Raw genomic sequence first — 13,426 nt, forward strand, 5'->3', positions numbered from 1 at the left:
GATCATTGTCAGTTGCCCATTTTTCTGGATAATTTTGTGCACTAGGCTGCATTTCTTTAGGAAAATGAATGCATTTGTATTTATAACCAGGGAAGCTAAAGTCATTCTGCTACCCAAGAATAGTAAAGCCCCCTTTACTGGCTCAAATAGCCGACAACAGATTGTGTTTGACCAGATGCAATGCTATTTTACAGTGAACAAATTGACAGTATTTTAGCATGCTTATAGGGAAGGACACTCAACAAGCACTGCACTTACCCAAATGACTGATGATTGGCTGAGAGACATTGATGATAAAATGATTGTGGGGGCTGTCTTGTTAGACTTCAGTGCAGCTTTGACATTATCGATCATTGTCTGCTGTTGGAAAAACGTATGTGTTATGGCTTTACACTCCCTGCTATAATGTGGATAAAGAGGCTGTTCTTTATTGGAAGCCTCTCAAATATAATCCAGTTAGAATCAGGAATTCCCCAGGCTAGCTGCTTAGGTCCCTTGCTTTTTTCAGTTTTTACTAACAACATGCCATGACTTTGACTAAAGCCAGAGTTTCTATGTATGCGGATGACTCAATACTATACACTTCAGCTACTACAGCGACTGAAATGACTGCAACAGTCAACAAAGAGCTGCAGTTCGTTTCAGAGTGGGTGGCAAGGAATAAGTTAGCCCTAAATATTTCTAAAACTAAAAGCATTGTATTTGGAACAAAACACTCACTAAACCCTAAACCTCAACTAAATCTTGTAATAAATAATATGGAAATTGAGCAAGTTGAGATGACTAAATTGCTTGGAGTAACACCAGATTGTAAACTGTCATGGTCAGAACATATTGATGCAGTAGTAGCTAAGATGGGGAGAAGTCTGTCTATAATAAAGCGATGCTCTGCCTTCTTAACAACAATATCAACAAGGCAGGTCCTACAGGCCCTAGTTTTGTCGCACCTTGACTACTGTTCAGTGGTGTGGTCAGGTGCCACAAAAAAGGACTTAGGAAAATTACAATTGGCTCAGAACAGGGCAGCACGGCTGGCCCTTGGATGTACACAGAGAGCTAATATTAATAATATGCATGTCAATCTCTCCTGGCTGAAAGTGGAGGAAAGATTGACTTCATCACTACTTTTATTTATGAGAGGTATTGACATGTTGAATGCACCGAGATGTCTGTCTAAACTACTGGCACACAGATTGGACACCCATGCACACACCACAAGACCTGCCACAAGAGGTCTCTTCACAGTCCCCAAGTCCAGAACAGATTACGGGAGGCACACAGTACTACATAGAGTCATGACTACATGGAACTCTATCAAGTAACTGACACAAGCAGTAAAATTAGAATTAAACAACAGATATAAAAACACCTTATGGAACAGCGGGGACTGTGAAGCAACAGAAACATTGGCACAGACACATGCACACACACACACATAGATTTAGTAATGTAGATATGTGGTAGTGGTGGAGTAGGGGCGTGAGGGCACACAGTGTGTTGTGAAATCTGTGAATGTATTGTCATGTTTTAAAATTGTATAAACTGACTTAATTTTGCTGGACCCCAGGAAGAGTAGCTGCTTATGGGAGTTTCTGGAGCAGTGCCTGAGACAGAGTTTTTCCACCACCATCAACAAAACACCAAATTATGGAATTTCTCAAAGAAGAATGGTGTCGCATTCCTCCAGTAGAGTTCCAGACACTTGTAGAATCTATGCCAAGGTGGATTGAAGTTTTTCTAAGCTTGTGGGGTTCCATCATTAGTTTTTGTTTGTTTTGGCAGTTACCTGTACATTCAAAGGATTCACAGTCAAAGCCAATGTGTTTTATTTACTTCCAATACATGGTTTGTTGCTGGAACTGTTTGTTTACCAAAAGCTCTTGCGCAATCAAACGTTCCATAGTGGTGAGCATCAGGAATGAATGTCAGTGCTTTGCAGAGTGGAACACAGTGTGTATTCACCCTCCTCCGGTTCACATGAATCTCACTGGTTCATATAACAATTAATATGATGCAAGCGTGCATAAAATAGCTTCCTCCGTAGAATGCTGATGATTAAAACAGTATGATATAAAATACTTAGTATGACAATGAGGCTGGTAGCTCTTAAATTGGACCAAAGTGAAAGATAATAAAACAAACATTGCACCACCTTAGACATACTAGCAGATACCTATTGACTTCATTTCAAATCGATATCATTTGTTAAATCCAGAATACATGAATATACTGTAAGACAGAAATCATAGAAGGTTAAAGAGGCATTAATATACCTGGTATGGGACGAGATGAACACACATCTGATGTCTTCTCCTAAGCCAGGTATTACAGACCAGCCAGGCCTTAAGTGCAGATGCCTGGAACTCAAAAACTGAAATGTGTGTTCACAATACATTTTTAGAATCCCAGGCATAAAACACCCTGGCTGTCTCCTTTCTTCTCCCCCCACTCCCTGTGCTGCTCGAGTGGCCCATACATGGGAGAGGGAGAGTGGGCCTGTCAGCCAGTCCCCAGATCTGGAGGACCATCGCACTCCTCCAGCTCTAGCTGCTGCTGTCACTGTTGTCATATCCAGGGCCTGACGTCATGGAGCTGGGGTGTCCCAGATTCACAGGGGTCCTCTCTCCTGCTACTCTGCTATCCTCCCAGACATCCTACACATTTTGAGCTTCCATCCAACTCGCCTCAGGCAGCAGCCACCGATTGGGAGGAGGGACTGAGGGTGGGTGGGAGACTCCTGCATATTACAGTTGCTGCTACCTTGGCAACCCTAGAGAACAGACATCTGAGTGGAGGCAGTGTATGTGTGGAATATTTATTTGGTCAGCAATTTAGTCACACTAATGTAAGCACATAGCTATAGTAAGGCTGTATTAGTGTTTGAATGCCATTATAGTCGAATGTTTATATTATGACCTAATGTTTGTCAATTGTTCAGTGTTATGCCATTGCTGTAGGTATAAAAATGAAATATGGCCAAAAATGCAAATGGTAAATAGTGGCATACAAAATGCCCTTAATAGCTCTGAGTCCACGTTTGCTGTAATCAAATTACTTTTGCTATTAACAGCCAGTTAGAATGAACTGAGCCTCTGTCAGTTTTTCGTACTAGAAGCACTTACCGCAGCTAAGTGGTTTATGTAGATTTAAAGTGTGAATTATAAATGTATATTCAATCATATCATAAAACTGCACATTAGGTCATTCTACTTTCTTCAGGAGATTAGCAAACAAAACCTAACTTCTTGAACTTTAACAACATAATACTGAACTGGGAACTTCTAGAAGTTTGTATATGTGTATTTGTCGGAATTTAAGTTGGTGACTACTCTCGCAAATATTTTGGAGAGTGCTGGTCCATCAAAAATAATTCCCAAGTTGCTGTTGCAGCAAGGGTAAAATGTCAGGGAACCAACACGATGATACACATCTGTTTTGACAAACTGGAATGTTTTCTTTCCTCCTCCAAATCTTAAATGTGGCTAAATTTAAGACTGACCAAACCAATATGCCTGTTTCTACCTCAGGAACCTGGTGCTATCAAGGTATGTCACTGTCAGCTTTTCATAGCACTGTCATCCTGTGCACAGTGCACTTTCCCCCTCTTCTCTCTCATCCCATGGCATCTTATATGACAGATTGAAGCCATTTTCACTGACAGGGATGGAGTGGTGACTCCGAGACACAGACCGAACATGGAGGCTTAGAGAGAACAGGTTGTAAGTCATTAATACAGAGCATCGCAATGTTGTCTTAACCATTGTGAAATATTAAGGCAATTCTTATTTTTATGAAGGGCCCAATCACAGAAGGATATTGTTTACTACTAGGTTACAGATCATATCTTGTGTACAGACATGCATGTTAATACATGGAATGGAGGTACTGTAACTATCTACATGGTACTTAAAGGTAATAAATACCATTTTATTAGTCGAGTACACATATTTTCCAGATGTTATCACGGGTGTAGCAAAACCCCAACAGTGCAGTAATATCTAACAATACAAAACAATAGGAAGGAAGACCATAAGTGTATGGAAGCCATGACAGAGGAGGCCCCAGCGGGCAACTCTCTTTCCACACGGTGTGTGTGTCTGTGGTTCTCTGGTTCTCTTTGCAAGTCACCACATCGGGAGAGGCAGAACACCCGCTGGAAACACACTCATTTTATCATCTCACACATTCCGCAACCTGCTGCTCTTCAGGAAACAAATAATGACTTAGTCATACTGTAGCACCACCGAGAGGAGCCACTCACTGGAAATAGCAGTGATTTGCCAAGGAAAAACATTTGGTGCACTGCCTATTTCCCCCTCGTATTTATTTTTTGACTGTACGGGGAGCGGTGAAGACCTGGTGAGGTGGTCTCAATTACCCCGGCCCGCTCTCTCATCAGTAGTGGTTAGGACTAAAACGGGACAGCTGTTATGAAGCATTATGGCACTGCTGTGTTAATGTCACAACTAATGAGCTCAATTATCCCCGCGCACGTCTGCTACGAACCAACGCACCACTCTGGATCACAAAGAGGGGGGATCCACTGTCACACACAACTATTGGCCCTGTGCTTTTAGCTCAACTCATCCTAATGAAGGAGCTCAGCACGAACCCACTACTAACATTACTAAGCTGTTTATTTATGAAGAATATCCCCTTTAACTGATGTTAAGCATTGTCTTTTTAGTTTGTACATGTTGTTCAAACGCCTCCAGATTTGGGGATGGGATGGGATTGCTGTTGTTAGGAGCTGAAAGTCATGGAAAATGAAGATCTATCCTCATTAAAAGCTAATTAAAACTGCAATGCATCATTTTGGTTTGGGGTTTTAATTGACAATTAAAATGTGTAAGTTAATGTATCCATTAGACAAATTAAACGGCATAGGGATAATTTCCTGTTTGCTCTTCCATTAGAGGGTATTTATTATGCTATCTTAATGGCATTTTCAGCTTCCTGGGATGCCTTTTTCCCCAGATGTTTGTCTATAATTATCCTTAATGGCATTTGTACAATCCTTCAAAATGGCACTCAGCCTTTCTAGTGACACGTGGATCTAGATTCCTATATATAACACAGTAAACAACCAGAAAATAAGCCTTTATACAAAAAGATAAAACATTTTTGTGCTAAAACACCTGCACTCTCCTGGACAGCTATGTACTGTAGTAGTAGCTTTGCTGTGCTGTGTAGAACAGCGTTGAGGCATGTTGTGCTGCGCCGTGCTGAGCTGTGCTATTCTGAACCGTGCTGTGCTAGGCCTGTGTATTTATTTCAGTCAGGCATCATGCTGGGTTGAACCTGCTGGGTTGCGTGCGTGCAGAGCAAGTCGTTGTTGTGAAAGGCCAAGACAAGTTTGCCTGCCAATGTTGGCCCACAGTCTGCGCACTACTGCTTTTGGACCTTGTCAGGGTGTGTGTGTGTGTGTGTGTGTGTGTGTGTGTGTGTACACTTTCTATTTACTGTGTACGTTTTAGTGCTATATTCACATCAGCGGTCCATAGTTTGCAAAAAAAAAGTTTTACATGCAGTATGAGTGTATGTTTCTGTGCGTTGGCGTTGTGTCTCCGGGAAGCAGTCAGCCCATGGACCCCTGCTGTGGGCTACTCTGTTACTGGTGGGTGGAATCCCCTCTTGGAACTGCCTCGTGCTGAAAGCAGCTGCCTCACCCCATTTCTCCACTCACCTAGGGAGTGGTGCCAGGGGGTGGGAGGAGGGGCACACCCATATCTCCCATCCAGCCTTGCCAAGGTGGGCACAGGGACTGGTGCCAACTCCCAAAGAAACACTGGTGTAGACTGCACCAGAATTGGAGGGAGTGAGGGATCATTTGGAATCCATTCACACACGGACACGTGTTTATAGTATGTATAAGGCACATGTGCCTACAAACATATACAAGCACACAGGTACTTTAGAGAGGTGCTTGGCACAGCGGACATGACAGTGCAGGGGCCCTGATGGCCTCTCAGAGCTGAGAGCTGAGGGCCATGGTGAGCATGCAGAGGAGGGATGAGCACCTGAGACTCTCTTCACACACAGCTCCTGCCTGCCTGCCTACCTGCCTGCCTGCCTACCTGCCTGCCTGCCTGCCTGCCTACCTGCCTGCCCGCCCAAGTGCAATGTAACTGTATCATTAATCGCAACCCAGCACATCCAGGCGCCTCTGCATGAGTGCGCTTCGGAAGCACACTTCATTTCAGCTAACCTTTTGTAAGCTATGCTTGTCGAGCCTCAAGTTCTCCTTGTGAAGCAGTGGAAGGGGGAGGAGGAAGGTGACAGAGAGGGGGGAGCCGCTCTGCAGTTGGCTAATTATCGAGAGAGATGTCTTTGCGAAGGCACTTTGATATTGAATACATATCCACAGGCCCACGGATATTTTTGCGTTTAATGGCATAGTTCTATTTTAGTGTCCAAACTTTCCGAGGGGTGCTGTCAGATCAGTGTCAGCGAGATGAAGGGTAAAAATAGCTGTGAACCACAGAGATTCTCTCCCGGACAGGAGGTTTTTAATGAACAATGGAGAAATGATAATCCAGGATAATCCACTGAAAGTGAGGGAGAAGCATCGTGTTTGATGTGAGAAATACAGCTCCCTTTGGCCCAAAGCTGCAGCTTGCCTTGGATGCTATTTACTTGGTGCAAGAGCAGCGCTGTATTACATTTGAGATTCACTTTGTCTTTTCCACTGTGGACTTACTGCTGTCTGGTTCCATTAATGGCTATAAGTACGTTGCTCCACTTGGACTTGCCAGGCACTTGTGTAGCAAGTTTGTTTATTTTACTATCACACAGCCACAATAGCTTTGGGCGTTTGTTGAAAGTCAACGAGCTCATCAAAGCCGACTCTGCCTGAAATACATATCCAGAGATGTCAGGAAAATGTTCAATCAAAACAAATCTGGTATTAATGACAATGTCAGACGTTTTTCAAAAACAATGACATTTTTTCGCTTTCAGTTGTGAAGACATTACTTGGACTTAGAATGTATCTGTACCAATTCTGAATGTACTGGGTAGAATTCTGTATTGGAAAAATACTCTTTCTGTTTTACAGGACAGAGTCTGGGCTATGGGTTTGTCAACTACATAGACCCAAAGGATGCAGAGAAAGCCATTAACACATTAAACGGACTCAGACTTCAAACCAAAACTATCAAGGTAAGTCAGATTGGTAAAAACTGTTCCGTACCCTGAATATCAATTCACCCAGCGGCCATGTGATTAGGAACGCACTGCTTCAGTGCCCATGTAGGTTTTAGGAATGTTGGGCAGTGACTGAGGCTTCTGATAAGCTAGAGAGGAGATTCATACTCATTTAAATACATGCAGAGAGAGAGAGAGAGAAAGAGTAGCTGAATCAAAGAGCATAAAAAGCCGTGAGGTATAACTGATATGCTAATTCAGTTCTAAAATGTCAAAATGTAAAGGTGAAACAAGAAAGATTTTCAGACAGTAGGGAAAAAACATTTATTACATGCTGCCAAAGTTAAATAGAGGACTCAAATTAATATTACATTTTATTAAAGGTTGGGAAGTCAAATATAGATGAAGGGAAAAGTATAATTTCATAAGTAGTATAGTTTTATTAGTATACTCAATATCCAGTCATTTGTCTTTACTTGTTGAGCAGGATTATGATCGCTATCCCCTCATATGGCTCCGTTATGCTGTTCGCTTTAAGCCATACTGTAATCTGCTCTGCTACCATAATCCAAGCCCTTTCAGTAACATATTTCTAAATCTAATCAGATCAGATTACCCTGCCGAGCTGAATGGGAAAAGCTCATACACAATCCCCAATCCCTCGACAGCCCTGAACATGACAGGTCAATATTGTAAAGGGAAACAGCCACACCAGATCAACACAGCCCAGCCTGTTTTCAATCCAGCACAGTGCTTTGAAGTGGGCTCTTGAGAGGCAAGGGCGTGGAGAGACAGCCAGAGCTCTCTGTGTATGTCTGTGCGTGTCAGAGTGTGACAGTCAGTATGACCCACAGTTACTCTAGCGCAGGTCTCACCCACTGAGCGTAGCTGACAGGCGTTAGGATGAGTCACTGGGTCCGTGTCTGTAGATTCCCGCTGCCACTCTCCCTCACTAATGAAGTCTGCTGAGATGGAAAACCAGAGGGCCAAGCTAGCACCCAGGCCCCCAACCCAGGCTACTGTAGCTGTGACGCTCCCCAGTCCTCCCAAGTCCCCACGCATCAGGCTTGTCTTTAGGAAGCAGCCCACTTAGGAATCACCAGTGTGCCATGGCCTGTCCCCTTGGGCTAGAGAGAAGAGCCTACTGCTGTTTCTCATTGACGCTGTCAAAACCCATAGCATATTCAGAGCTACACACACACTCCTCGCTTCCTCAGCTCTTGCACAGCCTCTTCCTCCCACAGCTTGTGTGTAATAAAACGGGAGCGATCTTCCGTGTCCATCATCCTGGAGCACACAGTCCAAAGAGCAAGTACACCAGTGAGCGATGTCCTCTCCCCCCACATGCACTGTCCTCCCCTATCTCTCTCGCTTACAAATACACACACAGCGTTCCACATCGTTCAGCTTCCTCTGTCTGTCCATCTTATCCAGTCAGATGGAGCAGCATCTTCGACTTCACCCTAGCTCTCAGTGATAGCAGCAGATTCCCTCTCTGCATGAGAGGTTTAGGCCAGCCCTTTTGTCTGTCTCTCCCTTCGATTTGAGTTTTGCTCTTTTCATTCTTGCCATTGTGCGAAACCCATTATTTAGACTGTGCTACCCATATCAATAAGGCCTTTTAGCAGCACTGAAGAAAATGCCCCTTTTACAACTTCTAATAAGTGTGTTCAAGGTCATTATCTACTTAAAATATCCATGCAGTGCCACAGGCCTTTCTTTCTGCACCAGAGGTTATCTTAAGCAGCCATGAAAATGAAGACAGACTTCCTAATAGCAGCAGACAGCTCTGTCTTGCAGCCCAGTGTGAGGCTCTCTGGTGGGAGAGAAGAGAGAGCTGCTTGTGGTGTCATTGAACTACAGTTCATATGTCGATGTGTAGAGGAAACATTTAGAGCCCTCTTTTCGGGAAGACACTTGACATGAAGAGCTTAGTGTCTTTGATATGACTTTCCAGTTTCACACCAAGCCTCAGCTGATGAAACGTGTGTTTTTTATGCAGTACAATACTGTAGTTAATATGTAGGCGATCGTGTACAGTAAGCCTATGGGAATATCCATCCGTATGTGTGTACACATAATACTCACAGACACATCCCTATTCCATACACACGTTTCCCTTCTAGTACCCCCATAACACTAGTACCCTCAGTGCTCCCTCACTGTAGGGTGTAAACAAAAAGGAGCGGCTCGGTTCGCCACAGAGTTTCACACACACAGGTGGTGTCTTTCTGGGGTATGTTTCTGTCTTTTAAAGCGTGTGGTTTCCTCCTCCATGACACCTCTGAGTTTCTCAGCACAACTCTGCTGCTGCTACCCTGTTGAGGTGTGAGAGGAAGGAGCCCGCTGGAGGTGAGAAGAGCAGGGCTACACAGTCTCTTCACACACACACACACACACACACACACACACACACACACACACACACACACACACACACACACACACACACACACACACACACACACACACACACACACTTACTTGTTACAGCCATTGGAGGTGTTGATGGATAAGACATCTGGGGTGGGCTGACAGGGAGAGAAGGAGAGAAAGTGTTAGAACCAAAGGGGAAAGAAGGAAGTAAGGTTTGAAAGACGAGGGCCACAGGGGAAGCTAACTGCCAATGCTTTTGCATTCAGAGTTAAGTAGGATTTTTTGTGATTATGCCGAGATGTTTTTATTTGCACAAGTACATTTTTTAACCAGGCAACTCAGTTAAGAACCTGGCCAAGATAAAGCAAAGCAGTTCGACACATACAACAACACAGAGCTACACATGGAATAAACAAACATACAGTCAATAATACCATAGAAAAATAAGTCTATATACAGCATGTGCAAATGAGGTAGGATAAGGGAGGTAGTAAGGCAATACATAGGCTATGGTGGCGAAGTAATAACAATATAGCAGTTCAACACTGGAATTGTAGATGTGCAGAAGAATAATGTGCAAGTAGAGATACTGGGGTGCAAAGGAGCAAGATAAATAAATAAATACAGTATGGGGATGAGGTAGTTGGATGGGCTACAGATGGGCTATGTACAGGTGCAGTGATATGTGAGCTGCTCTGGCAGCTGGTGCTTAAAGCTAGTGAGGGAGATGTGAGTCTCCAGCTTCAGCAGAGAACTGGAAGGAGGGGTGGCCAAAGGAGGAATTGGCTTTGGGGGCGACCTGTGAGATATACCTGCTGGAGCGCGTGCCACGGGTGGGTGCTGCTATGGTGACCATTGAGCTGAGATAAGGCGGGGCTTTACCTAGCAGAGACCTGGTGACAAAATGGATGGCACTGCGATAGACTGCATTCAATTTGTTGAGTAGAGTGTTGGAGGCTATTTTGTAAATGACATCGCCGAAGTCAAAGATCGGTAGGATGGTCAGTTTTACGAGTGTATGTTTGGCAGGATGCTTTGTTGCGAAATAGGAAGCCAATTCTGGATTTAATTTTGAATTGGAAATGCTTAATGCGATTCTGGAAGGAGAGTTTACAGTCTAACCAGACACCTAGGTATTTGTAGTTGTCCACATATTCTAAGTCAGAGTAGTGATGCTGGATGGGCGGGCAGGTGCGTGCAGCGATCAGTTGAAGAGCATGCATTTAGTTTTACTTGCATTTAATAGCAGTTGGAAGCCACGGAAGAAGTGTTGTATGGCATTATGGCATCGTCTGGAGGTTAGTTAACACAGTGTCCAAAGAAGGGCCAGAGGTATACAGAATGATGTTGTCTGCGTAGAGGTGGATCAGAGAATCGCCAGCAGCAAGAGTGACATCATTGATATATACAGAGAAGAGAGTCGGCCCGAGAATTGAACCCTGTGGCACCCCCATAGAGACTGCCAGAGGTCCGGACAACAGGCCCTCTGATTTGACACTGAACTCTATCAGAGAAGTAGTTGGTGAACCATGCAAGGCAATCATTTGAGAAACCAAGGCTGTTGAGACTGCCGATGAGAATGTGGTGATTGACAGAGCCGAAAGCCTTGGCCAGTTCTATGAATACGGCTGCACAGTAATGTGGCTGAGGTGCACCCATGACCAGCTCTGAAACCAGATTGCATAGTCGGAGAAGGTACGGTGGGATTCGAAATGGTCGGTAATTCATTTGTTAACTTGGCTTTCGAAGATCCTAGAAAGGCAGGGTAGAATAGATATAGGTCTGTAGCAGTTTGGGTCTAGAGTGTCTCCCCCTTTGAAGAGGGGGATGACCATGGCAGATTTCCAATCTATGGGAATCTCAGACGATACAAAGAGAAGTTGAACAGTAATAGGGGTTGCAACAATTTCAGCAGATCATTTTAGAAAGAGAGGATCCAGATTGTCTAGCCCGGCTGATGTGTAGGGGTAAAGATTTTGTAGCTCTTTCAGAACATCAGCTATCTGGATTTGGGTGAAGGAGAAATGGGGGAGGCTTGGGCGAGTTGCTGTGGGGATGGAGGGCTGTTGATCGGGGTGGGGGTAGCCAGGTGGAAAGCATGGCCAGCCTTAGAAAATGATGGCCTACCCTGGCCAAACCCTAAACCGGACGACACTGGGCCAATTGTGTGCCACCCAATGGGACTCACAATCACTCCCACGTGGAATCGAACCAGGGTCTGTATTGACACCTCTAGCACCGAGATGCAGTGCCTTAAACCACTGCGCCACTCAGGAGCCAGTATATAATGATTTATGTCTTTGAATGAATACCCTGGATGGAAAAAGTTCTCCAGTCAGCAATGGTAACAGGATTAAACTCACATTTTGAAAAAGTAAAACCAGATCGCAATCTAGAAATTAGAACAGCATTCAACAAAGGACAGGAACTGTTTCAGGAGAGAGCGAACATGGCACAACTGCAATATCAAGGTCTAATTTGCCAGTTAAAGATCATAAAGAACACCCTGTCAATGACAAACAGAACAGCCTTCAAATAGTAGCTTCCAATATAGTGTAATACTACAGTTTATATGACCTTTTAAAATAAGAGTTGAGGAAATGGTAGCATCTAAATTAGACTGATGGAGGTGAGTGTGTGCTCTGACAGAATGAGAGCTGTGACCCAGGCTAACAGGAGAGATGACAGCCAAGCAACGACAGTCTGTGTGAGAGTGGGAGTGTGAGGGACTCCGAGTGTGTGAGAGAGAGGCGCTGTCCAAGGTGCTGGTGAGTGTGGCACACTGAAGAGAGGGTGTTACAGAACTGTGGAGGGGTCTGTGAGAGAAGGCACCCACCTCATTTAGGTTGCATAGTTATAGTTAGTACAATCCATCCCCATACACCCCCCTCACCAAAATAGGATTTCCAAACAACCTCTTTTCGTCTCTTTCTCTCTCTCTCCCACCCTCATCTACAGGCTGTAAATACACCTTCTCTCCCATCTACTGTATGTTTGTTTTTTTTGTTTTTTGTTTTATGTAAGAATTAACAAGAGTGATATACTTCCATATTAATGATGAGGGTTGATGAGGGTTCGACGTGTGAGCCTTTTGCTACAGTACACAAATATGAATGTTATACAACAAATAAAACAGAAGATAAATTGGTGCCAACCGAACTTCCTCACATCTCTTCTGCATGGGGTCTGCTAGGCTAATGTGTAAGTGGCTTTTTGATGGAATCTGCTGTAACGCAAGTTATGTGCTAATTAAAACAAGCTCAGTAAGGTGAAGCCCTGTGATTCAGGTCATTAAAAACAACTTGCACCAACATCTCTGCCAATGCCCTGGAAAAAATACAAACCAATGATCTACGCTCAAAATGTTCTCATAGATGCTCCAGTCATTTTTATCTCTTACCTATCTCCTAAGGTGTCATATGCACGTCCCAGCTCAGCCTCCATCCGAGACGCTAACCTGTATGTGAGTGGTCTGCCAAAGACCATGACCCAGAAGGACCTGGAGCAGCTTTTCTCCCAGTACGGACGCATCATCACCTCCCGCATCCTGGTGGACCAGGTCACAGGTATCCATGGGGAGCCTTTTCATTTATATACATACAAACCTATGCACACACACACACACACACACGCACACACACACACACACACACACACACACACACACACACACACACACACACACACACACACACACACACACACACACACACACACACACACACACACACACACACACACACACTCTAACCCTCTAGCCAGCACAGCACACATGCATTGGCCTAAACATGATAACACACACAAATATGCACACACACATATATACATAAACGTATGTTCATCTGAGTCATACACACCCTACACACAACCCGAGCACAGGCACAAAAAGAGATTAAACCATGAT

General features: G+C 44.2%; 1 protein-coding gene across 5 annotated transcripts in view; it reads left to right on the top strand.

The window, feature by feature from the left end:
* Nucleotides 1-13,426, top strand: part of elavl4 (ELAV like neuron-specific RNA binding protein 4) — a 69,558-nt gene that overhangs the window by 37,560 nt on the left and 18,572 nt on the right. For all 5 annotated transcript variants that reach the window (XM_064935378.1, XM_064935379.1, XM_064935380.1 and 2 more), the window contains 2 exons: nt 7,058-7,161; nt 12,935-13,088. In XM_064935378.1, coding sequence (XP_064791450.1) covers nt 7,058-7,161; nt 12,935-13,088 — 258 coding nt within the window. The remainder of the gene's footprint in view (nt 1-7,057; nt 7,162-12,934; nt 13,089-13,426) is intronic.

The sequence above is a fragment of the Oncorhynchus masou genome, chromosome 24 (genome assembly GCF_036934945.1).
Source record: "Oncorhynchus masou masou isolate Uvic2021 chromosome 24, UVic_Omas_1.1, whole genome shotgun sequence".
NCBI lineage: Eukaryota > Metazoa > Chordata > Actinopteri > Salmoniformes > Salmonidae > Oncorhynchus > Oncorhynchus masou.